Below are 23,458 nucleotides of genomic sequence, written 5' to 3' on the forward strand. Positions count from 1 at the left end.
GGTAAACGTTCACGGTACGGGGTACTGTGGAGCCGTACGAGTTTTGAATCAAGGTGGTGCCTGTCACGCTGACACTGTTTTGGTGGTTGCAGGCGATGGTGCGGCAACGCTCCAGGTGGTTGGGCGCCGAGCAAGATACGATTCTGGCGGCCTTTCAGAAGGCCCTGCCTTTTTTGACGATGTTCCGCGGACCCGGCATCTTGCGAAGTAAAGGGCGCAGAACGAGGCGCGTGGGAGGAGGGGGCGGAGTGGATACTGAGGGCAAAGGAACAGACTTGGCAAAGCACGACGACTGATGCACTGAGTGGAGCAGGAAAAGAATACTCGTTAATGTGGAACGCAGGCGCCTGAGCATCAATGGGCAGCGAGGGAAAAGGGATAGCCGACGGGGCTAGGTGAACGGTATGGGAAGCATGATCCATCGAGACCAATGGAAAGGGGGGGGGGAAGGGAAAGGTATGCAGCGGAAGAGATGCGCGAAAGGGCATGCGCGTGCAATGATGAGGTGTAATGCTAACAACAAGGGTGAAGGGGCCAAAGCAGTAATGCGGTCAGCTACCAGTGGCCTGCTTCGTCACAGCTGATCGAGATGGTGGTGGGAGACGCCGTACGGCAGCAGCACAACATAAATCGTCTTGTAAGGACGAGTACTGTGTGCTGATTTCATACGCCGACGGAAAGAAGCTCCTCTATGATCAGGCAAACGCGCAGGCGCCTTGCATTGCGGTTTTGTTTTCTTTGAGAGGGGGTGGGTGGGAAGAGTGCTCAAAGCTCATCCTTTCCGCATCACCCATCCCCCCTCCTGTGCGAGCTGTGGCGTACTTCTATTTCGACACCTCTGCCGAGTGTGACCTTGGCCTTCTGGGGAGGGAAGCAGACCTCCCTCAGAGATATGTGCACGCAACGGCACCGTGTCGTGGACACGGGCAACGAAAGGAATAACGGCGAGAAAGAAAAAGGGAGATGTGTGTGTGTGTCGGCGAGAGAGAATCAGAAGGGCGGATGCTCGTACGCGTTGTCTTAATCGCACATGTACACACATGCGCAACGCACAGCCTAAACAAAAATTAGGCATACGAAATCACACAAAGCCACCGGCGAACATCACGCAGCCGGTGGGCCCAAGAGTACGGGAGGCAGGAACAAGGAGTGAAGAGTGGGGCTGTGGAGAAAGGAGGTACAGCGGCGTATTCACTTTACCTCGTTTGCTCTAGCCGGCGTGTTGAGACGATGACTGCGTGCTTCCCTGTTCCCCAGAACCCGAGTCCGTCTCGGCGTCGCTATCCTCCTCCTCCTCCTCCCATTCCTCAAACTCGTCGTCGTCATCTTCCTCGAGCTCACCGTTGTTGGTCTCTGTTGAGTCGTCCGTGTCGTAGTCCTCATCCTCTATCGACCAATGCTCCATTTCCTCTTCCTCGTCATCGGCGCCCATCGTGCTGTCCTGCTCCTCCTGCGCGGCGGGCGAGGCAAAAGCGCCGTGATCGGGGTACGGGCCAGCGGAAAGGCTGAAGAGTCGAATAACGGAGTCGATGTCTTGGTCGAGAATGGCGGCGCAGTAGCGGTCAGAGGGGTCTACAGCGAAAGACTTGAAGGAAGGACGCACCTCCTCGGAGAAGACGCTGTCGAGGGTGTAGCTGTCTACTGCCGAGACGATGGGGAGGTGCGTGCCGGAGATACGAGAGGCCTCGCGGAAGCTGTACAATACTCGGCCCGGCTTTGAGCAGTGAAAGCTGGTCGCCTTCTGAAATGTCGGGACCGTCTGCATCATGCGCCATGTTCGCATGTCCCAGACTTTTTCGTCAATGATGACAAGAGGCAGTTTGGGGTGAAAGACGCTCGCGAAGGACTCCGTGATTCGGTCGAAGCGGAAGATCGGCTTCTCGGGCATTCGCAGGTCCCACAGGATGGCGTCGTTGAGCACCAGCTGCGAGGTGCAGTCGAAGAGAGCCACGTTCGACATGTTCTCGCCAGTCCAGATCGGGTCTGATAAGGTGCGCAGCTCCACTCCGGTGACGAGGTCGTGCACGCGGCAGGCGTGCTCCTCCTCACATGTGACGACGGCGAGTCGATTGTCACGCGAAAAACGCAGCGTGCGGCATTCCATCAGCTCCTGCTGCGCCACTGGCAGGAGGTTGCGACGCATCACGTGAGCCTTGTGCGAATCATTGACGGCTGCGATGAGGCTGCCATCGTCCGAGACTACGAGTGTTGAGATAGCCTCATTCTCAAAGACCAGGTGCTGCTCAAGCAGCTTCTCGTCCGGCGTTTCCTCAGGGAAGGTGTCGAAGAGGGCAATCGAGCCCTCAGAGGTGCCAATCACGATAGAGTCACCACCGTCGCAGAACGACACGCTCTCCCCTTGCAGCTCCTCTCCACTCCCCGTGATGTCGAACATGAATGCCGGGTAGCGGTACGTGAGCCAATTCGCACTTGTTTGCGCGCGCAGCGTAAGTTTGCCTCCGCAGCGACGCCGCAGCAGACGGTTGAACTCGTTCCGCGTGTCATCCAGCGGGATGGGCAGCGGCAGATACACGTGCTTCTTCGTTAGATCGAACTGCGGAAGGGTTTCGATGGGATTCGGGCAGCGTTCCTGTTGTTGGCGCAGGTACGATCGTATAACTCCGTCCAGCGAAGGTGTCGGCCCCTTGGAGGCCGCATCGCTGATCGACATCGATGTGGCAGTGGCGCCGTCAGCGTGTGATGTGCCTGTGGTGGTGAACGATTTGATGCCACTCTCGCTCCGCAGCGCTGCGGCAGCGGCGACGAGACCTTCGCTGTCCAAGTGCTCTGCAATAAGCTGGAGTAGCGACTCTTTAGAGTAGTCTACCACCGCACGACCAATAATAGCTTGTCGCTGTTCCATCTCCAGCGGATCGACAGCGTGCACCTTGACAACATCGGCCTGGCTCACGCCACCAAAGGCGCTGGGCATGAATGACTTGAGGTTGTCCATGAAGTGCCCAGCCGGGCCAAGCTCTGTTGGCAGCTTGCGGGCCCCGACGACGGAGATGAACTCGCGTTGCACATCGCTGTACTGAGCGGAGAGGTCCTGCACCAGCGTTCGTATGTTGAGAGCTTCGAAAAGAGCCGCTGTATCGCTGTATCGCCGAAGCACCGCCATCAATTGCACCGCCCGCGCCACCACTGGGAAGTAGCTAAGCTTTGCAGACATGGAGGCATCCTTTCGGATTTTAAGCACCTCCAAGAGCGCTCGCACACCGTCACTCGCGCGAAAGGCGCCGCAGGCGTTATTGAAGTTGGCAACAGCACTTTCATCCGCCACATCTGCTGGCGGATTAGTGATGTGAATGAGAATCTGAAGGGCAGCCACCACACATGGGAGAAGATGCCCCTCACGGGAGGTGTTACGGTTATTGTAGGACACTGCAAGATCGTTGACAATAGCCAGAAGCTGCGCTATTCCAGAGTCGTGGGAGCGCACTTCAGCTATTAGCGGTCGCACATAAGGAATAACGGTCAGTGCGCACAGTGCCTGCAGCGACGCGATGAGAAGGTCCCACCGACTTTGAACAAAGAAGAAGCTGGCACAGCGTAGAAGAAGCGTGTGCATTCCTTTATCCACGAGCTGTTGGATGGTACCAAGCCGTTCTGCTGTCAACAGACTATGCACGTTCTCGGCTGACACTCCAGGCAGCCCGGGCGACGGCGCAGCGAGGAAGCCAAGGATTGCGTCGACCGTTGGCGGATCCCGAGGCAGGGACGTGATGCGCGACGACTGTGTCACAAGCGCCGACAACACGCGGTGCTTCCGGAAGATAACCTTGGTCGAGAGCATCAAGTGCGTCACGAGGTAGATGTTGAGGCACCGCAGCAGTGCGAGGAGCAAGTCGCTGTGCATCACATCGAACTGCTCTTCCGAGACCTTGAGACACCGCTCCAGCGCCTCGATCGACTCCATTGGTCCGTTTTCGGCTTCAAAGTAGTCAATTACGATCGGGAAGCTCAGCGAGTGAAAAAGAAACGCACCCACACTGCTCTGCACATCACCGTTCGTTGTATGCTTCCACTGGTCGATGATAAACTCCATGATCGGCTCAAAGTAGCTCCGCTGGCGTCGCAACAATTCCTCAAACACGGCGGTTTTGGCCAGATGGGAAAGGACGATGGCGCAACCGTATGTTGTGTAGGCCTCCAGCTTGCCCTTTGTCAGGCGCAGAATGCGGCTGACGCCGTCGGCGTCTAGGAAGAGAAACGCCAGTTTCTTGTGGGATAGGATCGCGCTGAGTACCCATCCGATGCGGGCCAGCATCTCACGCTCTAAGCGGTAGCGCCGTTTTACGGAGATGAAGTTTACATCCCACTGCAGCAGATCGATCACCATTTCTTGCATGGTCTCGTCAGCGTTGTGCTGAGCGAGCGTTTGGCGCACTGAGCGTTCTGTAGCCTCGCGCGCTTGCTCGCTTTCAAGGTACCGTGCGTCAATGTCGATCGAGTCCAGTACCTTTAGTGCAGACTCGATCGTCTGAAACTGCAAAATGGGAAGAATGGCGTCACTCTGTTGACACAGAATACCAGCTACAATACCGATCTGGAGCAGCTCCAACATTCGGATGTCTGCCCGCATTACACTTACTGTTTTCACACGCAGGTATGTTTCCCACGAAACTACCTCGTAGTGCGGCGAGCTAAACCGGTACAGAAAAAGGCGCTCCTCTTCGTCTGCCGATGGCAGGTCCAGGCTGGGAATCCAGCGCACAAGCACCTCGTTTTCTGTACACCCTTCCACGACACCGTAGTCACACCCTTTGCCTTGCTGGCCGCTCTTCCAGCCTGGGCCACGCCCGACTCGGTCTCCAGCTGTTGGAATCCATCCATCGAGGCAAAACTCTAGCTCATCCGAACCTTTGTGGCGCGCATATTTCGTAGCCGGTGGCGTTAAGCTCCGCTTGTGCTTCTGCCTTTTTCGCACACCATTTCCGGTATGTTCGGGAGGCGAGACCTCGGCGGTGAAAGTTGCTTCTGCGGAGCTCGGCAGTGGCGAGTCGGGAGCAGTTTTAGCCACTGAAGCGGCTTCGCGCGTTCCATCTGCCGAACCTTCTTGCACGTGTTGCTGTGCCAGCATCGGAGATCGGCTTGGTGAGGACCGGTGAGAGGTAGGGTGCGAGTCTATGTCGCTGGCCACGGCAGCTGACCGGTATCGCTGCGGCGACCTTCTCTGGGAGCGAGAGGTTAACGTTGCTTCCCTATACAGTGGAAAGTACCCATATAGCTGATGGACCCAGTGACGAAAGCGCTGCAGCAGCACCTTCGGCATATTCTGTGCCAGTGCTTCCGACACAGTTTGCTCATCTTGATCGAGCATGCTGAACATGAGCGATAGCGGGACAAGCCGCTTGCGAGGGTTCTTCTCCGCAGCGAGAGCCTTACACAAGTCAAACATAGATATCGGATCGAGAAAACTCTCGCGTGAGCCCTCTACAACTAACAGCGCGCAGTGCGAGGCAGTACACTGGGTGCGCTCCATTCGGGTATAAAACTCAAGAAGCAGATCGCGGCCCGCAGCGTCACTTGTTTCTTCCCTGTTGAGCCGTTGCTCGTAGTTGAAGTCCATAAACTCGCCCATATGGTCACAGAAAACAGTGTTGTGGTGAATTGCATGAGCCAATGACTCAAAGGGCACCCGGTCCTGCATGTTCAGTGTTGTCATGTAGGAGTCGGAGCACTGTTCATTTTCCTCACTCAACACACATAGGAGCCTACCCCACAGGAAACCATATAGCTCTTGTATTTGAAGTAGACTACGCAGCGCATTTTCGCGTTCAGCGATGTCACTGCTAGTGAGGGTCGGCGGTGGGGCTACCTCTTCCTCATTAGTAGTGCTGATTGCCGCTGAGATTGCATTTTCGAGAGCTGTGCATTTCTCTTTCAAGCTGCCGTATACTTTGAGGAGACGCTTCATCAATTCCTTGACAATTGGGACAGACTTGCTCGAAAAGACAAAGTCGTCATCATTTTCGTCACCTTCTTCGAATAGAGAGTCGTCATAGAGAGAGTCTTGGTCGCTAAACAGCTCTATCGAGATTTCATCGAGATCGGATGTGAGACTCATGGTGGTAACGGTAAGGCTTTGAAACAAAAAGCCTTTGCTGCTTGAAGAAACGCTCCTAGCTTAAGGCAAAGGCGTGGAAATAGTCGTACTCGGTATCCAGATAAGGAATGTGTGCGCGGCCAAGGCTCAGGAGCGAATACAGAAGCGAGGAGCTGAGGCTTGAAGTATGGCGAGAAACAATCCCGGGTGCAGTGGCGAGGGCAATGCTGTTACGCATACATGCGATTTCAAGTGATGACATACTATACGAAAGCGCTTTGGCAGAGGCCTGCTGCTGCCTAGGATCTTGTCGCTACAGAGAGCGCCGTGGCCACAGATCATGAGGTCTGCAGCAGCACCTACCTTTCCCTCGGACATTTGATCAGTGGAGCAGTATTAGTTGGAGCAAGGACACCGCTCTTCATCCAGCTCGCATAGCTTACACAGCAGGGATGAAAAGAAAGCGAGCATGAACGCAGCACGATACACAATACAAAAAAACCGAATTCTTTTTCCACCCATAGGTTAGGAATAAGGATTGTGAAAAAAGTAGAAGGTGCTGCAGCTTCACACGTTGCTGGAGGAGCAAAGAGCTCGGGCATGACATTCCTTGCCATGAGCACGGTCCCAATACAGGCTGATAAAGCCGCTTTCTAGGGCGTCGACACCGCCAGACAGAGGTGCAAAGCACACCAGTTAAGAGCCACGAGATTACTTACCGTAGACATAGAAAGGTGCTTCGTCGTTCCAATCCGCATTGAAGTGCATTAAGGTCTTCTGCCGCAGCATGGTTGAAGCAAGCAGCTTTTCGTCTAGCTTGCGAGAGGTCACGACACACTCAATACTAGGAACTTGCGCGATGACGCTCGTCAGCCCCGTCATGAGATCATCGTCGAACATCCACGAATGTGTGAACAGAGCTGTCACTCCCTCCTCCTTGAGCTTCGCCGCACACTTCACGAGGTCCTCCTGCACCCAGACAGCTTTTTTTTTTGAGAAAATATCCGAATACAGCACCTTTGCTCGTTTCGACGCCTCTTCAGCGGCCCGAACCCGCGATGGGATGATCTCCACGCCGACGCTCTTCAGACACTTCGTCTCAGAGAGCACCTGCAAGCAAACATTACCAACACCACTGCCAATATCGCAGAAGACAATCTTCGCCTCGACATCCGCTTGGGATTCACCTTCACGTTGGAGGAACTCTCGTTTTCGCCCATCAAGGATGGTGGGAATAATCGCTTTTGTCCACATTTGGCGGACACCGTTCACATCGAGGATGCCAATCTGCGCAAACACGTTTGGTTGCACCGTGATGGATTCCTCTCCGATCTCTAACTCTCCGCGGCTTTCGTACTCTTCGGTAAGGTGCTTGTAGAGAAGAGGCTGCATAAGATTGAAGTTGGGAGGCGGCGGTGTAAGTCCCAGTGGCCGGTAATTGGCAGTGATGGAATGGTGGCGCAGGTGGTTTATGTACGTCAGCGATCCTCCGCCAACAGCACCAGAGACTAAGCCAGTCGTGATGATTCGAAACGCGCGCGGAGTAAAAGCAATCTTCAGGACAACAAGCGTCCCAGCAATGGCACCGCCAAACAGTACCAATATAGAGGACATGACCCTGGCATAGAAAAGAGGAGAAAAAGGGCGCGGGGGGATAAGGGATTGTTAAGCGCGAGGTGGAGGTCCCATTATCAGAGGCTCTGAGGCAGCACTATGATAAGGCTGTCAGGAAAACGCACTTTTTTCGTGTATGTGCGCAAGGCCGAGCCTTTTTTCGTGCGGCCTGAGCGTTTTCAGCCGGATTGCAATGGGCACACATAATCCCTGAAAGGACTTGCTTGCCGCTTCAGGTATCTTCCACTCATTCGCAGCAGTCGAGCAGTAGCATACTGGTTGTGGTGCGTTGATATCATATCCTGCGTCAGTTTTCACAACCTCGAAAGTGCGCTCACCTTTCTCATGCCTTGCTAAGCAAACGCCGCGCTACTCGAGGTGTTGCACTGCTTTCAGTAACCTGGTAAGGTGCGCAGCGGCGGCAGTCGCTCATGAAATGGGGGGGGGGGCAAGAACCTGTAATGAATCGGAGTGGGGGGGGGGGGGGAGAAGACTGGAGGAGTTCGTCGGGGGAACTTCGAAATTATGGTTTCTTCCCCTCCGTTTCTGTCAATATGATGCGATGGAAGGGCTAGAAAATGGGGCTGCGTCAAGACTTGGTGCGCGCTGGCAGCAGTCGTAGTACCGATCATGTATTTGAGTGCTGTGTTGAACGAAAAATCGAAAGCGAAACCATCCAGAGCCTCTGGCGAACCACATCTCTTGAGGCAGACGCGGCTATTTCGGTCGAGAATGTTTACCTACTGATGAGAGACAACTGATGGTGTGCGGAGCTCACCGCAAACTTTGGCCCTCAAAAAACCACCCTCCCTTTTCTGATCTTTCTTTTTGCCTTTCTTTTTTTGCGGGCTCTGGCGACCCGCCACACTCTCAGTTTAGGTACGGAAAGCCTTCTGAAAGCAGTAGAAGCCTCCTTATACTCAAGCACGGAGCGAATCATCTCCAAATGAACAACATTATTGAAGCTGCCTTACGGGAGACACCCATCACGCTCGTCATATGCGGGTTGATGGGAATGCTAGGTGTCATGTCGTCGTTAGAGGTGATGCATCCTCTCTACTTGGTGCTTAGCCCGTCACTGGTGCTTAAAGAGCATCAGTACTGGCGCCTGGTCACTAACTTTCTCTACTTCGGCCCGATCAGCGCTCACACGATTATGGAAATTCAATGGTTCTACCTGGTTAGCTCTTACCTGGAGGCGCAGTACTACCACAGGCGACCACTGGACTACATCTTCCTACTCTCGATCATAGGCTGCTCGCTTTTGGGGCTGCGATTCTTTTCGATTGTGGATGCTCCGTATATGAGCTACATGCTAAGTACGTGCCTGACTTACATTATGAGCCGCCTCTTTCACGACATGGAGGTTGCAATCTTTTTCGTGGTGCAGGTTCCGATGCGTCTTCTCCCATTTGTGCTCATGATCATGAACACAATGGTGTCCGGAATGACAAACGAAGTCCTCGGGAACCTTCTCGGGCACATATTGTGGTATTTTTTAGAGGTGTTTCCTCGCATCACCGGCCAAAGCCCTCTTCAAATCCAGCGTCTGTTTGAGCGGGTATTCCCTGCACCCCTACGCCAGGTGGCATAGTTTCTCTATGTGCTCAGAGACCAAAGGCGAAAAAAAAACGAAATTATTCAATACATCTGCCAGCTTCGAGGTGTGGCAAAGTTTCCCGGTGGCAGTGACAGACACAGCTTGATTTCGTTTTTACTTTTACATTGGCTGTGCTTTGATGCGGCAGCCGTGCTAGAGCTCTTTGTGACGCGCATTCTCTGCGTATTCAATGCCCTTTGCCACTGTCGGTACCTGGCTTCTCCCGACGGTTTCGTACTCTAAAGCTGTTTTCCCCTCTTCTCCAGCTTCGCAGGAAGACATGCGAACTGTGGGGATGTCGCGCCAGCTTCTCCAACAGTGCTCGAAAAAGCGCCTTGTGATCCACATGGACATTAATAAGACTATCATCCAGATCGACCAGGCGGGTGGTCGCACTATGGATGATGTTTTGAATAGTAATGTTGCCGCAAACACATTCGGGATTGTGGACCCTACTGACAATCAGTGGAGGCCTCTCTACAGCGCCCATGATACCCCGGTTGCGCCGCCAGACAGCAATGGTAGGCATATCATATCTTATGACGCGTATATTGACAGTGTGCATTGTGCGCCTTCGGGGATGCAGGATCTACCAAGGGCAGAGCGGGATGCCATATGGAAGTCGGTGTCAGACCGTCGCCGACAGGCTACGAGAAAATTTACTTTGCCTGGGGAGGTTGGCGAGTCGTATGCACCGCTGGTCGATTTGCAGCGGCAATACTTGCAGCATAGTGACGGGTATTACAACATTATCCCTTCCTTTTTCCACATGATCAACACGCTCTCAGAGCTTGATTTGCAGTTCACACTCATTTTCAGAACATTTGGTAGTGATTTGAGCACTGTTCTGCAAGAGTGGAAATCATTTGTTCTTGGAGCGCACGCTTGTAAACCATCCGGCCCAGTTTTGCAGAGGCTCAAAGAGAACTATATTGAGCCGCTGTCGGGGAGCCTTTTCCGGCAGGGTGATGACATATACGTTTGCCACGGCCCTTGCGTGTCGCTCTCATCATATCTGAGGTCAAGTTTCGAAGAGACAGACCCGGCCAAGGTACTGGAACATCTGCATCAAGTGCCTGGGTGTAAGTCGGCTTCTAAGACATCTTTTTCAGGCCTCAAAGATCACTTGGTGGAGTACTTTGCCCGCTCTCAGAACGTCGGTGGCCTTGTGGACTACTACCCAAGTTGGGCACAAGCTGCGGAACACCGCACGGGGGGAAAGGTATTCCCGATTTCACAGAAAGACCCGAACTACTACTTTGTCTTCTTTGACGACAACATTTTTATTGGAGACGAGCACTCTATTGTGGACATCCGAGAAGTAGACGGTGCGAAAAGCCTTGTCGACGTGGAGGTAGAGAAGAAGTACTGCGTTCCCGTAAATTCCTTCAAAGCTATTGTGGACAAGGAGTACTTTGTAAATGAGCTATGCGAGTGTTTGAAACTGCAGGACAATGCATTGTGACGGGTAGAGTACAGCTACTTCCATCACACCATAGGAGGTTACACATGAGCCAAGCCAAAAGAAAAGGGTAGGGCAATCCCTCATGGTCGAGAGGCGTTCCGCTACCGATAATGGCACTCTTTTCGTTGACCGTGCCAGTGGAAGCTTCCTTTGTAGTTACTATATCGAGGACGAAAGCTGCGCTTTTAGACGCACAGGAAAAGGAAAGTAAGAGGTTGCCTTACTGTACGACCGCTGCGCGTGCTTTTCGAAGTCAAGAGCTTCTTGGTGATTTGACTGGACTCACGAGGCTACTTCTCAAACTGCTTGACAACTTCTTCAAGAGCTCGTCGCATGACTGAATTCAAGAAGCTGACAACGCTGGCGGACGCCCTCGCTCAAGATGTACTTACTTTGAAGGCTTGCTGCACAGGCAATGACCATGGCGGCTATAACGGGAGTGCAGTCAAGGATCTTGACTCCAGTCTTTCTAGTTATGATGCGGAGCATTTGTACCAACTCTCAACCCGCATCCGTGAGGCTGTTGCTGACGGTATACCAAGATTGCGGAAGATCGTACTAAAGGCGCGGGAGACGGATCCCAATAGGCAAATCTACAACGAAGCAATGTGTGCAAAGATCGAAGCACTGCTCCTTGCTTTCGGCAAAGCCCTTCAGTTTCTAGCACCGAACTATTTCGATGATTTAAAGGAGAGGGGCACGTCTTCCCCCGATGCTTGTGGCGAGCACAGTGTGTTCGATGGTTTGCTTAATGCAAATTTTGATCCTAATCTGCTTTTGGAACTGTCCGCGTCATTGCAGGCAGCAGATAATGTGCACAATCACTACATACTACAGCGAGCAAAGGCCGAGGCGTGGCGGTCGCGCGTAGTGCAGGGGTTGGCAGATGCGGTGACGTTCGAGGCCCAAAATCGGGCGCTCATTTTGGCCGAGGAGAAAGTCAGCCGAGCAGCTGCGATTGAGGAAAAGCGAGTTGATAAACTTATTGTCGCGAAAATCATGGAGGCGCGCGCAGAGGCAAAGTGGCAAAGTGAAGTGCAGCGCAGGGGTGTCGAATGGAGTCTCCTCAAAACTGCCGCCGCATCTATCGGTGACGTCGATACGATCCCCCTTTTTCTACGCAGCTACATTTCGGATGAGGCTCTTCGACTTGCGACCGCATGCCATGCACAGCAGCTGATCAAGGCTCTCTTGAGTACCCCTGAGGACATGAATATTCGTCGGTTGCGAAATAACAACGAACATCTCATTTGTGACTACGGCCACCCGTGCTTGAGTGCGTACGACCCTCAAACTGGAGATCGATGCACGTGCCAGGCGGCCGTTTACGCAGCCGAGGTGTTGTGGTGCCGCATGGGATACACGATTCGCTACACAAAGCTGCCTGATCGGTCTCTCGACGTGGCGAGAAGGGAGCCCAGGGCTTGCTCCTTGCGACTTCCTTGTGGGCAAGCCTTGTCAGTGCACACCTACGAACCTATGGGGTTCGAAGACTATTCAGAGCGGCTCTTTGAGCTGGCTGAGCCGGACGCAATGGAGCATGCAGACGAGTGGATGGAGTGGTATGCCATGATGCAGCGCATGGAGGTGACACTTTCACGCATGCTACCAGGATCGGATCGATAGTTCTTATACTTGCCCTTTTTCTTGATGTGCAACCTCATGAGAATGTATGGGAGGACTGCTTTCGCAGCGATGCTGTCTACAATGGTTCGTATGAATAATGAAAAGGGACCAGGGAGCGGTGGCCAACATCATCTATGGATACAGAACTGGCAAATACTCAAAGTCGTTGACTCCCTCACGTACTGAACGCTGCATACTCTGCATTCTACTGGCGCCATCCCTCACCTCTCATACCGCTTTTTCGTATCCTCTGTCGTATTTGTGCTCTTCGATCCTTGCGATTCGCGCCACTAGAGCTCATAGGAATATCTGCGCATGCGGAGGGATACCGTTTTCCCCTCTTCTCTCTCCTTTTCGTCCCCTTTACTGGAGCCTTGCACACGCAGGTAGGCTTTCTGTGCCCCACCCCGGGGGTGGTGAGCAGTTTGACTGTAGTGCACTCTGGCGCTGTGGCGTGGAGGCTTTGATGGGCTCATGCGCAGCGCCTGAGCCGATCGAGCCGTCACGAACTGCTTTCGCCCATTGCTTTCGCTCTGTTGTGATCACAACTGTGGCTTCTCTTGTTGGTGCGGGCTGCTTTTTTTGTCTTTTTGCTTACCTTTCCTCTGCGCGCCAGTTAGGTGGTGCCGGCGATGCGCCCCGAAGATGGATCGGGCGCGTCGGGCGCTTCTCCGATTTCCGCATCAGAGGCGCTGCGCCAGTTCGGCGGCTACCTCACAGCGTACGAGCGGAGAGAGATTGTGCAATACGAGGCAGTTCACTATGCTGGCCAAAGGTGCGTCGACAAAGTGAAGTCATCAGCCAACGGTAACAATGATGGCTACGACACCGAGGAAGGTGAGTACATCTTCTGCGTCAGGGATCATATCGCTTACCGCTACGAGGTCCTTGAGGAGTTGGGAAGCGGTGCATTTGGCCAAGTATTCAAGGCCATCGACCACGCTGATCAATCGATTGTAGCGGTTAAGGTGATTCGAAATCAGCGCAGAGTACTGCAGCAGGCGGAGCAGGAGATTAGCATTTTACAACACGTGAACGACCGCGACCCGAAAGGGCTCTACGGCATCGTGCGCATGACTGACAACTTCAAGTTCCGCGGGCATGTTTGCATCAGCTACGAACTCCTGGGCGCTAACCTGTATGATTACTTGAAAGCGCACGATTTCTTCCCGATGTCGCTGTCGTTGGTCCGCAGCATTGCTGCGCGCATGCTGGTAGCGCTGACGTTTTTAGCGCGCGAGAACATAATCCACTGCGATCTGAAGCCTGAGAACATCTTGCTGCGCGACAAAGACCCTTCGGCCGTGAAAGTGGTCGATCTAGGCTCTGCGAGCTTCGACGCCAAGAACGCGTACATGTACATCCAGTCGCGCTTCTATCGCGCACCGGAGGTGATTATGGAGCAGAAGTACGGCAAGGCAATCGATTGGTGGAGCTTCGGATGCATACTGTGCGAGCTGGCCAACGGCGACCCCATCTTTCCTGGCGAAGATGAAAAGGACCAGCTAGGGTGCATCATGGAGTATCTAGGGCCACCGCCAGAGGGCTTTGTAGAGGCCTCCTGTGCGCGCCGGAGGCGTGCATTCTTCGACGAACATCACAAACCGCGGCCGTGCACGACGCGCAAGGGTAGACAACGGGAGCCAGGGTCTCGATCGCTGGCGAAGTTCCTGGGCGTCTCAGAGGACGACGACTTTCTGAGCTTTGTGCGCCTCTTTCTGCAGTGGGACCCGTCGAAGCGGGTCGCACCGCGAGAGGCGATGAAGCACCGCTGGATCTGTGACGAGTTTGTCTTTCCCAACCAGTCGGAGGAGAAGCAGGAGTTGTCATCCATGGCAAAAGAGAAGGACAGGCCTGCAGCGGTACCGATCAGCGTGCGCGTGCCTCAAGAGACTGCCGCACCGGTCAAAGCCGAGGGACTCGAGCCGGCCACTGCGGGGCAAGCTTCCACGATGCGTGAGGCGCCGGCGGATTCGCTGCCGGCGGGTGCTGCGCACCGCAGGGCGCAGCGGTCAGCGCCGCTGCCGCAGCCGCCTACTGCCTGCACAGGCAGGGCGAACCACGGCACTTCCTCAGGTGACAGCGCCGTTCCTGCCGGCGCAGTGCTTCCCTCCCGCAACGCCTCTGCGAGAGCTACGACGCGCGGCGCGACTGTGCCGCCAGACGCGAAGGTTCAGCGGCCGCCGGGGAAACAGCGACACAGCGGGCGCCTGCAGCGGAGCGGGCAGCGACGCTCCACAGACATGGCGAACGTTGAAATGCCGGGCGCAGCCGCTGCTTCACCGAATCACTCGACATCTCTTCACTCTCCTTCGAACGCTGAGGGACCATTGGCAGTGAAAAGTACACGTGAGCTCATGGGCAACGCCAGTGGCGCTTCCTCTCCCGCTTCCTGCACTTGCCAAACAGCAACACAGGCGATTAACATGAGACCTCACCGACCGCGCCTCGCTGACGAAGTGCTCTCTCCAGAAGTTCTGCCACCTGCGGTCTTGCGCTCCAGCGCCAGCCCGGTCACCGTCACCTCCCCTTGCAGGAATGCGCACTCGCCTGAGAAAGGATCACCGAATGTGTCGCACGACAACACCGTCAACGCGCAAGGCGGCGTCGGCGTACGGGACGTTCACACGAGAGTCTTGGGACCTCGCCGGAAGAGTGAGTGCTCCGAGACGAAGGCAGGCACTGCCGATTCATTTGACAGGAGTGGCGGCACCGTTTCCCTTCAGAGTCTTTCACGATGGTCTAGCCCGAAAGGGGCGGTACAATTGGGCAGAAACCGGGAGGGGAGTGCAAGTCTGTCAGCGAGGCGGGATGGACAAGGCAGTGCGTCGCCTGGGGTGCCGGCTGAGTCTCCGAAGGGGCAAGCGGCAAGGCAGCGCACAGAGTACTTGATCAACCTCGGCACAGCGACCGTGCTGCCCGCCGAGGCGTACCAGCCCGTTGCGGTACAAGACAGACGACAAGGGGGAGAGTCCATGCTACCGTCAGAGTCGCCGCCGCTCAGCGAATGCGCTAGCTGTCGAGATCCCCAAAAAGTGGAACTTGCACTGAACTGCACGCGCCCTACGGAAGCGCTGTCGGAGTCGGTCGGCAAGAGTGAGACAGCCCAGGTCTCGCTGCAGCCGCGCGGCCCCTCTGCTACCCCTTCTGGCCCATCTGCCGTTGCGGCATCCCCGCTAACGACAGAGTGTGTGCTTCGGCAACGCGGCCCTCATTGCAATATGGCCGCTATGCGTGGCAGCGGGGCCGCACAAGTCGCCACAGGAAGCCGGTGCTCTGTAGGGGGCGCCGCAGTGCCGACATCGGAAAGGCCAGCTTTTCAACCCAGCGGCATGCGACTGTTGCCACCTCGGCAGGTGCTGGGCCGGCGATCTCAACCGCTGCTGCAGAGCGGTGCTGGGGTTCGAGGCGAGGATGTGGTGAAGCCTTCTTCCACCACGATGTTGCAGCTTCCATTGCTCAAGAGATACCCCGCTCGATGAGCATTCGGAGCCGGGTGCTCGAAAGCTGGTTAGAAAGCGGGCATGGATTCTTCCCCGAAGAGCTTGCTGGCAGTGACTCGAGGCGAGTGGGCTTGCGAGGAGAAGCCGTCATGAGGTCGACTGCCACGCACGTGCATCTCTGCATGTCGTCCGACTTTTATTCGTGACTCTGAGTACGATGCACACTTCAATGAAAAAAAAAGCACCGAATGGGAGAGCGGAGTCATCGTCACCGGTACGCGCGAGGAGTTACGAAAGATTTTTGCTAAAATTTGATTTTCTCCTTCCTTGGCGCTCTTTCGCCTTTTTCGTTTATGAATGGTGCGCGCTTCACCAACTTGGACACGTAGGCGCCTGTATGCTTGCATCCCCGCGCTTTGGGCACCACTCGTGGCGTGCGTATCGCGGTTCGCTGATTTTTCGATGCCAGCTCTCCACCCTCGCCTCGAGTCTGAGGGTCCGCCGTTCTATTCTGATTAGAGAGCAGTGAAAATGAGATCCCACATAAAAGTAGGCTTGCTGAAAGGAAGGGCGCATGCTCGATTGCAGCAAGCTGCCTTTCTCCAGTATAGTAGTGCGTCTTGCGCCACTGCTGCTCCTCTTCTAGATGGCATAGTTTTCGCGCCTTCACTGGCTACTTATTTATTTCCCTGGTGCTTGATCGTTACTTTCTCTTCCCCCTTTCCCTATACCTCGGTGAGCTTTCGGCGGGTGTATCGAGAGGGTTTCTCGCTTCACTCTGTGCCACGATGCAGAGGATGTATTACTTCATTCTTCTTTCTTTGGCTCTCTGGACCTTGCGTTATTCTTCCTACTGCTTCCTCCCTTTTCCATGCTTTTTTTTCGTCGAAGAATGCACTTTCCTCTCTTCTGTGTTGGAGAGGCGTAGAGAGCGCGCGGATGACAGTCGTACTGATGAGTTATGAGGGCGTCTCAAAATGCGCACGTGCGATACTCATCGCCTGGTGCCCGTGCACTAGATGGCCGAGGGCGAGGGTGAAACGTGCAGCCGCTCTTTGCCCCAATTACACTCTTTTGCTTCTTTCTCGTCGATCGACGACCGCGCTCGCTCCGCAGCATTGTAGCACCATTCTGCAGCCCTCTTTTTCCTTCTGGCTGTCCTCATTTTTCTCTTCCCACTCAGCCTCTGGCTCTTCATCGTCACACTTTTTTTTTGAGTACATTATATATATATATGTGTGTGTATGTCCATGTATGCATCTCTCTCCTTCTCCTCTCTCCACTACCTTCGAATGTTGAAGGAAGCGAAGGGAAAAAGAAGGTGGGGCGCCACCTTCATCTTAGTTTACCCCCCCTTTTCCCTGGTCTCTTCCCGGTGCGTTCGACCGTGTGCTTTCAGCGCCTGAGAGCGTGTGTGCTGATGCGGAGGTGCTGAGCGAACCCGAAAAGCAACCACCACCACTACCAAAAACCAACGACCACAAAAGGGCGGTGGAGAGAGGTGATGGTGTGATTCAGTGTTGCATGTGCACATAAGTTTATTCTTTAATATTTATCTTTCGACTGTTTCTTTGTCGTTTATATCATTTTTTTTTTCGCTTTCTTTAAATCATCATTTTTTCTGCCTTTGTTAGGAGTGTTTAGGTTTTGCCTTCCTATTTTTCTCGTTTCTTTTTATTGCCTTTGCTCTGTTCGTTTTTTTTTTTTTGGATTTGTCTTCCCCCCCTCCCCCTTTCCCCCCCCCCCCCGCGAGTACGTGTGCCTGTGTGTATGAATGTGCATGCATGCGTGCGCGAGGCCATCAGTGCGTGGTCTCCTTTGACGGTACGTGCCAGCTAAAGCGAGCCCACAGGTGAAGAAGAAATGAGAGGCGTTATTATTTTTTTTCACTTCATCGAACGTATTCGTTCCTCGGTATAACAGGCGCTACCCACAAGCTCTGCCTGACCGGTTCCAGGCCCGACCTCGTGGTACGAAGCAGCCGTAGGGAACGCTTTGCAGTGATGCGGACTCAGTGGCCAGAGCACGACCTCCCGCCTCAAACACAGCCCACCACTCGCCCAGAAAGTTCTCTCACAGCCACACCCATTACGCCAGCCGCCCACTGGTGCATCCCTCGGGGTACTACTCAGGCTCCCACCACCCACCCACAGAGCGGGAACTGGATTCTGACACGTCACGCACGGATTCATCCCTCGCTATCAGCGCGCAGCTGAGCGCATCGAAAGCAAAAAACTGCAGTCGACAACTGCTTAAAGGACACACACACACACATCAACACACGCAGTAGCGGCATCGGTGGCATCGAAAAAACGAAAGGTAGAGGGCTGTTGAAGGTGAGAGAAAGGAGGTCTGAGGTACACAAAACGGTACGCAGCGAGGGAAAAGAACTATAGAAGAGTGAGCTTCCATGAAGCTATGTCGCGGCTGCCCTCTTCACAGCTTCTCCTCTGCTTTTCTCTTTGCTAATCACCCCTTTTTTTGAAATATCTTCTCCACACTTTTGTTGTGGCCTCTCCCGCTTGCTAACTAACTATACGCTCTGCTTTGGTACCGCTTTTTTTTCTTTCGCTATGCTCCCTTCTGCACTCCCTTTTTTTTGTTGTTGTTCGAGTCTCTCATGCGCGTTCTTTCTCGCCTGGCGAAAAGCCGATCCATCGCTTTCCCTCCTCCATGCACAGTGTGTGCCGCAGCTGGCAGGGGAGACGGAAGGCGGGGTGGGGTAGAATGGAGAGAAACGGATGGTGTACTGAAATCGCACCTAAATGGTCGTTTCCCCATCCTGGCCGTTTTTCTCCCTCTGAAATCGTGCACCACCTTGTAAAGGCTTGTCGTGGATGGCGGTGGTGGCGGTGGGCGGTGGCCATCAACCGTCATTCTTCCCCCCTCCCCCTCTTCTCTCCCTTTTCTCTCTCCCATTTCCGCGAGTGAGGAAAATACACAAACAAAAAAAGAAAAAATGCAATCAGAGGCTCTTCACACTTCTCTGGACTTCGGCAGACTGGTAAACGGCAACCGAGAGAAAAAGAGGAAAGGATCATCCGTTCCAGGGTCCAGGGCAGAGCCGCGGAATGCCATCTTGTCCTCCCACAGGCCCCTCTTACCTGCGTGGTCTCTTGCCTATATATATATATATAGATTCACCGAATACCAATTCGGCGGCCACACACAGACCTGTTGCTGGGGTATAGGGTCCCCCTCTCTCCCTATGCACAGGATATGATGACCAAAACAGAAACAGGTTTGTTGACGTGTCTCATTCTCTACCGGCCATCACCCTGACAAAGCGACAATCCCAGCCAAACACGCACACATACACATACACACACTCAGAAGTGGCGACAGACGAAATGCAACCTTCTTTCCACACGCCGCCGTTATGAGCGAAGGCAAAGGAGGAAACGCACTGGAGAGGGACTAAAAGACTGACATGGCAAGACGTGCCTCACAGCCCTCTCAGCGCTGCGGCGACGCAAAGAAAGCATCCGGGGGGGATGCCGTGACGCACCGCATGGGCGTAAAGTGACGTATGCGCCCCCCCTCCCCCCCAGTGGCACGTATTCCTGTGAATGCAGGACTGCACCCAATACAAGGCGCGCTCTGGGATTAGTGAACAGCAGCGTTGCAAAATCCGCAGCTTGCCCACAGCGAAGGGAGGACTCCATGCGTCTCGCCTGGCCGAGGACCGCTTGACACCCATGGCAGTGATGCTGGGCCCCCCCCCGCCCATTTCTCATACAGGCTGAATGCTTCACGTGACGCCATAGAGCCGCACGATCGGTCTGTGGTCGGCCTATGGCACACGGCCTCGGCGTATACTCGACATCAGCACATCCGGGGACTCGAGCACCTGCCCCAGGGGTGCCGCACGACCCCAGCGGCTCCGGGCCCAAAGCCGCTGCTGCGATGCGATGGATGCGCCGGTAAAGCCGAAGGGAGGAGTTGGGCAGCGCCGATCATCGTGTCCGAGCACGCAGCACTGCACGGTGCGCGTATAAGCTTGTCATTGCGTGCAGATCAGCCGGAGCCCATCAGCCTCATGCAATCACAGGAACCGTCGGCAGCGGAAGGCCACAGTCGAATTGAGCAACTCGCACGCCAACGGCTCAATTCGAAAGGGCAGGGCTTGCCACGAATTGCGTGGCCCTCATGGCTGTCGATCCGCCAGGATTGGATGGGGGCGCGGTATATTCTGTGCGCCGAGCTCGATGCCTTCTGCCATGTCGCCCCGCCGTGAGACGAGGCGCGCAGCGGCGTTGTCTTGCGAGTCCGCCATCAGCGGCACATACGCTGCGCTCGGCCCGCAGGCGCCCGGTGGGGTGTGGCTGGGAGGCGGGCAATCATGCACAAAGCAGCGGACGTTGAGGCCCCCCTCTCTCTGCACCACCCTCACCGCACACATCATTCGATTGGCATCATCGTCATCATCGTGTTGCCGGCAGCTCGAGCGGGTCAGGGAGGGTAACGTTTTGCCGTGCCGTCAGCGAAATGACGGAACGAATGGGGGCTGTCCGCTTTCCGGCAGCTCCCACCTCGCAGAGCCCCTCTTCGCTGCACCCGGTGAAGCGCTGGCGCAGATGGCGTGCCGCCCTCCTCCCCCACATTTTGGTTGCTTTTCGGTGGCCGAAGAAGCGCGACAGAAACCGACAGTCGTGTCAGGGACGCAGCGAGGGCCGCTGCGACGTTGAAAAAATGCGCGCGTTTGTAAGGCGCGTCACGAAAAGAGGAGCGTCTGAGCCGTTGATGACGCTTCACGATGTATGATGCACACGAGGAGCTGAGGCCCACACGCATTCCTTCAAGGCGGTATACCGAGGTGTATGCTCACCCAGATCGACAGGGTGAGGTGCCAGACGGCGATGGCGTGAACTTCTCCCCCCTTTCCCTCTTCACCTCTGTATTGGCGACATCTGCCCTCATCAGATGGGGTCGGCGATTGCTCCAGCGCAGATGATGGGGGCACTTCCCCCTCCTACAGCCGCACTGACGGAGGATAGCGCGTGCGACCTCATAATCTACACAGATGCTGCGAGAGCAAGAAAGGGCGGGGACCTCTCATGGCGAAACGGAGTGAAGAAGGGCTTAACAGCAGCGCTGCCTCAGCCATTCAGCCCCGGCGGACGAGAGTCTCCGCTACCGTAGCAGAGCCCGCCCTTGCATTGTTTTCGGAAGCTCACGGTGTGCACAGCGAGCCTCGGGCAGCCAGCTGCATGCTACCCGAGTTTCGAAGAAAACGTGACTCCCTCTCAGCGGTGTGGTAACTGGCCACAGCACCCCCCTCCCCCCAGCGGGCTTTGACATTCGCGAGGCATCCGTAGCGAAGGCACCGCCTCTAATCCCGTTTGCTCATCGCGACAAAAAAAACGTCTCTTCCTCGACGAGCGGCGTTGGCCCTTCTGTGCGTTCTGCGTCAGTGGCCTCTGGGACTCCGCAGACCCTTTCCCCCCAAGGCGTCTGAGAACAGAGACGGAAAGAGAGAGTGAGAGCTCCTTTCTACTGTGACTCAGTATTCCTTTTTGTTGCCGCTGTGCCAAGGCTGTGATGGGAACCTTCGAGTCACGGACGAAAACGGAATACTTGCCCTGCTCGTGGGCGGTCTTATCTCTTGATGGCTTGTGCACAGCAGAGCTCTTTTTTTTTGCCTCTTCCTCGTGGCGCTAAAGGCGTTGAAGCTGCGAGTGAGCCGACAGTAGATGGGCTTAGTCTTTCACGACGACAGGAAACTCGCCTGCTTGCAAGGCTCGAGAGGGCAGCATAGGGGGCTGGTAAGTGGTGGTGAAGTGTGCCGAGCGTGCCAGTAGACATGGTGCTCCTTCTCCGTTGTGTGTCTTGTGCGTAGTCTTTCGCTGAGATTGTAGGGAGGCGGGTTTGCTGCCTTTTCGCCCCCGCTGCCGTTCTCGTGGCTCCCATGCCGCGTGCTGTGACCGAATGGAGTCCCACCGCGCGTGCCGGAAGTACACCTGTTGCGCAAAGCGGGCCGACGATGCACGACGGAAGGAAATGGGCAGGACAGACGGTGAGTGTGTGTGCCGTCGGTTTAAAGGATGTGGGCAGCAACGTTGTAGAACCGAAGAAAAGGGGCACGGGCATGCAGGTTGCCGAGCTCGATGCCTGCAGTACAACTCCTAAGCACGAGCCGAAGGGCAGCAAGAAACATATCAGCAAAACAAAACGACACCGGTGGTGAGGGAGGAAGAGGAGGGGGGGTATGGGCACACACGTGCCGGTGCGCGTACGTTAATACACGTGTATGCACATGTGACGAGAGAATCCAAGGGGAGAGGAAGAGTGGATGTGGGCGGCTCCCCCTCCCATGCCCACACACAGAGAGAAGAAAAGAAAAAAGAAAAGATACGAAAAAAGTAAAAAAAGGGGCTCACAAAGGGTGTGGGGAACCGGAGAGACAGAGCCTGTAGTCAAGCACGACTCGGCGCAGTATGCCATTGCCGTGGCATACCCCTGAATCGCCTTTTCAATGTCGCGCATGGTGCCGTCTTTGTAGTGGAAGGCGCACAGATGCGTGGTCCATGTGAGAAGGAGGGGGCAGAGGGAGGTGCCCAGTGCGTGTGTGTGTGCGTTTTTTTTTTCGGGGGGGATGTAGTGCACCAGCGCGCGCGGCTGTCACGGCGCCACCATGCCGCTCGCCTCGCTTGAGTAAGAAGCCATAATAAAGCGAATGCGGCGCACGCGCAGCGCAGTACGCCCCGCCCTTCGTTCCCACCCTCTCTGCGCTTGTACCTTCTGCTCGGTGCAGACGGCTCTTCTGCCGTGGCGACCACTCCTCCTCGTTTCTCACATTGACTTTTATGTGAGTGTCAGTTTACTATGGCATTGGGGTGCCTGGCCGACAGCTGAAGGGACCTGCAGCTGCGAGAGCAGAATAGTGCACACGCCTCTCGCAACGAATCCGCTAGAGTCGCATACGCGCGCCCACGAAAAGTGCACCGGCAATAGACATTGCATGGCAGGCGCCAGCTAAATCACAAGCGCGACTGCTTTTCGTTGTTCCCTGTATTGATTAGGCCCTCCCCCGCTCCTTGTGTACCCAAAGATGCTCTGCGTATCTGCCCTATTGCACAGGAAGGTGGAACCGCAGTTTTTGCACACGCTGCTGCGTCGGCTCCTTGGGGCCCAGCACACTTCAGGACGAGCGCTCATGTCGACAGTGGGGCCAACGTGCTACACGAAGCGAGGCACGCTTCTCATCAGTACCGCGAATCTTCTGTGCTTCACAACTTATTGCCTTATGATGAACTGGATTTATGAGGGCTACGTCGACTTGTGGTACGGCGTCTGTGGCCTGGAGGAGGATGACGATGGCTAAGGGTGTACGACACGCCCAGGTTATCGAGGGGGAGGGGAAAGGAATGTGCCTCGTGCCTTCCACCGGGGAGGTGTGCAGTTCCTTACCCCCTTCCGCCTTTTTCTTTTCGCTTTGCGCCACTGCTGCTCCGTGGTGCGTTCGCCGCTTGCGCACCGTGGGAGATGTTTCTTGAGGTTTCTCTGTTTCTTGTAGACGATCGTCTGGCGTGCTATTCTATCGGCTCCGCCGCTGTCTTTACAGCTGCCCTCACCTTCGTGCGCGCATGCGCCCCATGCTGTACATGCGGCATCTACGTACTACAGCCTTCTGTAAAGAGCGTTGGGCACACATATATCAG

At 55.2% G+C, this 23,458-nt stretch overlaps 7 protein-coding genes across 7 annotated transcripts; 5 read left to right on the top strand and 2 right to left on the bottom strand.

Moving 5' to 3' along the window:
• Nucleotides 1-1,210: 1,210 nt before the first annotated feature.
• On the bottom strand, nucleotides 1,211-6,070 carry LSCM1_02680 (uncharacterized protein; the record flags this gene model as incomplete). The annotated part of the gene is made up of 1 exon (XM_067320257.1): nucleotides 1,211-6,070. The coding sequence occupies one exon, from the start codon at nucleotides 6,068-6,070 to the stop codon at nucleotides 1,211-1,213; it is 4,860 nt and encodes a 1,619-aa protein (XP_067175632.1).
• Nucleotides 6,071-6,760: 690 nt separating this feature from the next.
• On the bottom strand, nucleotides 6,761-7,663 carry LSCM1_02681 (uncharacterized protein; the record flags this gene model as incomplete). The annotated part of the gene is made up of 1 exon (XM_067320258.1): nucleotides 6,761-7,663. The coding sequence occupies one exon, from the start codon at nucleotides 7,661-7,663 to the stop codon at nucleotides 6,761-6,763; it is 903 nt and encodes a 300-aa protein (XP_067175633.1).
• Nucleotides 7,664-8,609: 946 nt separating this feature from the next.
• LSCM1_02682 (uncharacterized protein) lies at nucleotides 8,610-9,257 on the top strand (the record flags this gene model as incomplete). The annotated part of the gene is made up of 1 exon (XM_067320259.1): nucleotides 8,610-9,257. One exon carries the CDS (start codon nucleotides 8,610-8,612, stop codon nucleotides 9,255-9,257), a length of 648 nt encoding a protein of 215 aa, XP_067175634.1.
• Nucleotides 9,258-9,558: 301 nt separating this feature from the next.
• Nucleotides 9,559-10,728, top strand: LSCM1_02683 (uncharacterized protein; the record flags this gene model as incomplete). Its single annotated transcript, XM_067320260.1, has 1 exon — nucleotides 9,559-10,728. One exon carries the CDS (start codon nucleotides 9,559-9,561, stop codon nucleotides 10,726-10,728), a length of 1,170 nt encoding a protein of 389 aa, XP_067175635.1.
• Nucleotides 10,729-11,061: 333 nt separating this feature from the next.
• LSCM1_02684 (uncharacterized protein) lies at nucleotides 11,062-12,354 on the top strand (the record flags this gene model as incomplete). The annotated part of the gene is made up of 1 exon (XM_067320261.1): nucleotides 11,062-12,354. The coding sequence occupies one exon, from the start codon at nucleotides 11,062-11,064 to the stop codon at nucleotides 12,352-12,354; it is 1,293 nt and encodes a 430-aa protein (XP_067175636.1).
• Nucleotides 12,355-12,986: 632 nt separating this feature from the next.
• LSCM1_02685 (uncharacterized protein) lies at nucleotides 12,987-15,836 on the top strand (the record flags this gene model as incomplete). The annotated part of the gene is made up of 1 exon (XM_067320262.1): nucleotides 12,987-15,836. One exon carries the CDS (start codon nucleotides 12,987-12,989, stop codon nucleotides 15,834-15,836), a length of 2,850 nt encoding a protein of 949 aa, XP_067175637.1.
• Nucleotides 15,837-22,848: 7,012 nt separating this feature from the next.
• On the top strand, nucleotides 22,849-23,121 carry LSCM1_02686 (uncharacterized protein; the record flags this gene model as incomplete). The annotated part of the gene is made up of 1 exon (XM_067320263.1): nucleotides 22,849-23,121. One exon carries the CDS (start codon nucleotides 22,849-22,851, stop codon nucleotides 23,119-23,121), a length of 273 nt encoding a protein of 90 aa, XP_067175638.1.
• Nucleotides 23,122-23,458: the final 337 nt, after the last annotated feature.

Source organism: Leishmania martiniquensis, chromosome 33, assembly GCF_017916325.1.
Source record: "Leishmania martiniquensis isolate LSCM1 chromosome 33, whole genome shotgun sequence".
NCBI classification, from domain to species: domain Eukaryota; phylum Euglenozoa; class Kinetoplastea; order Trypanosomatida; family Trypanosomatidae; genus Leishmania; species Leishmania martiniquensis.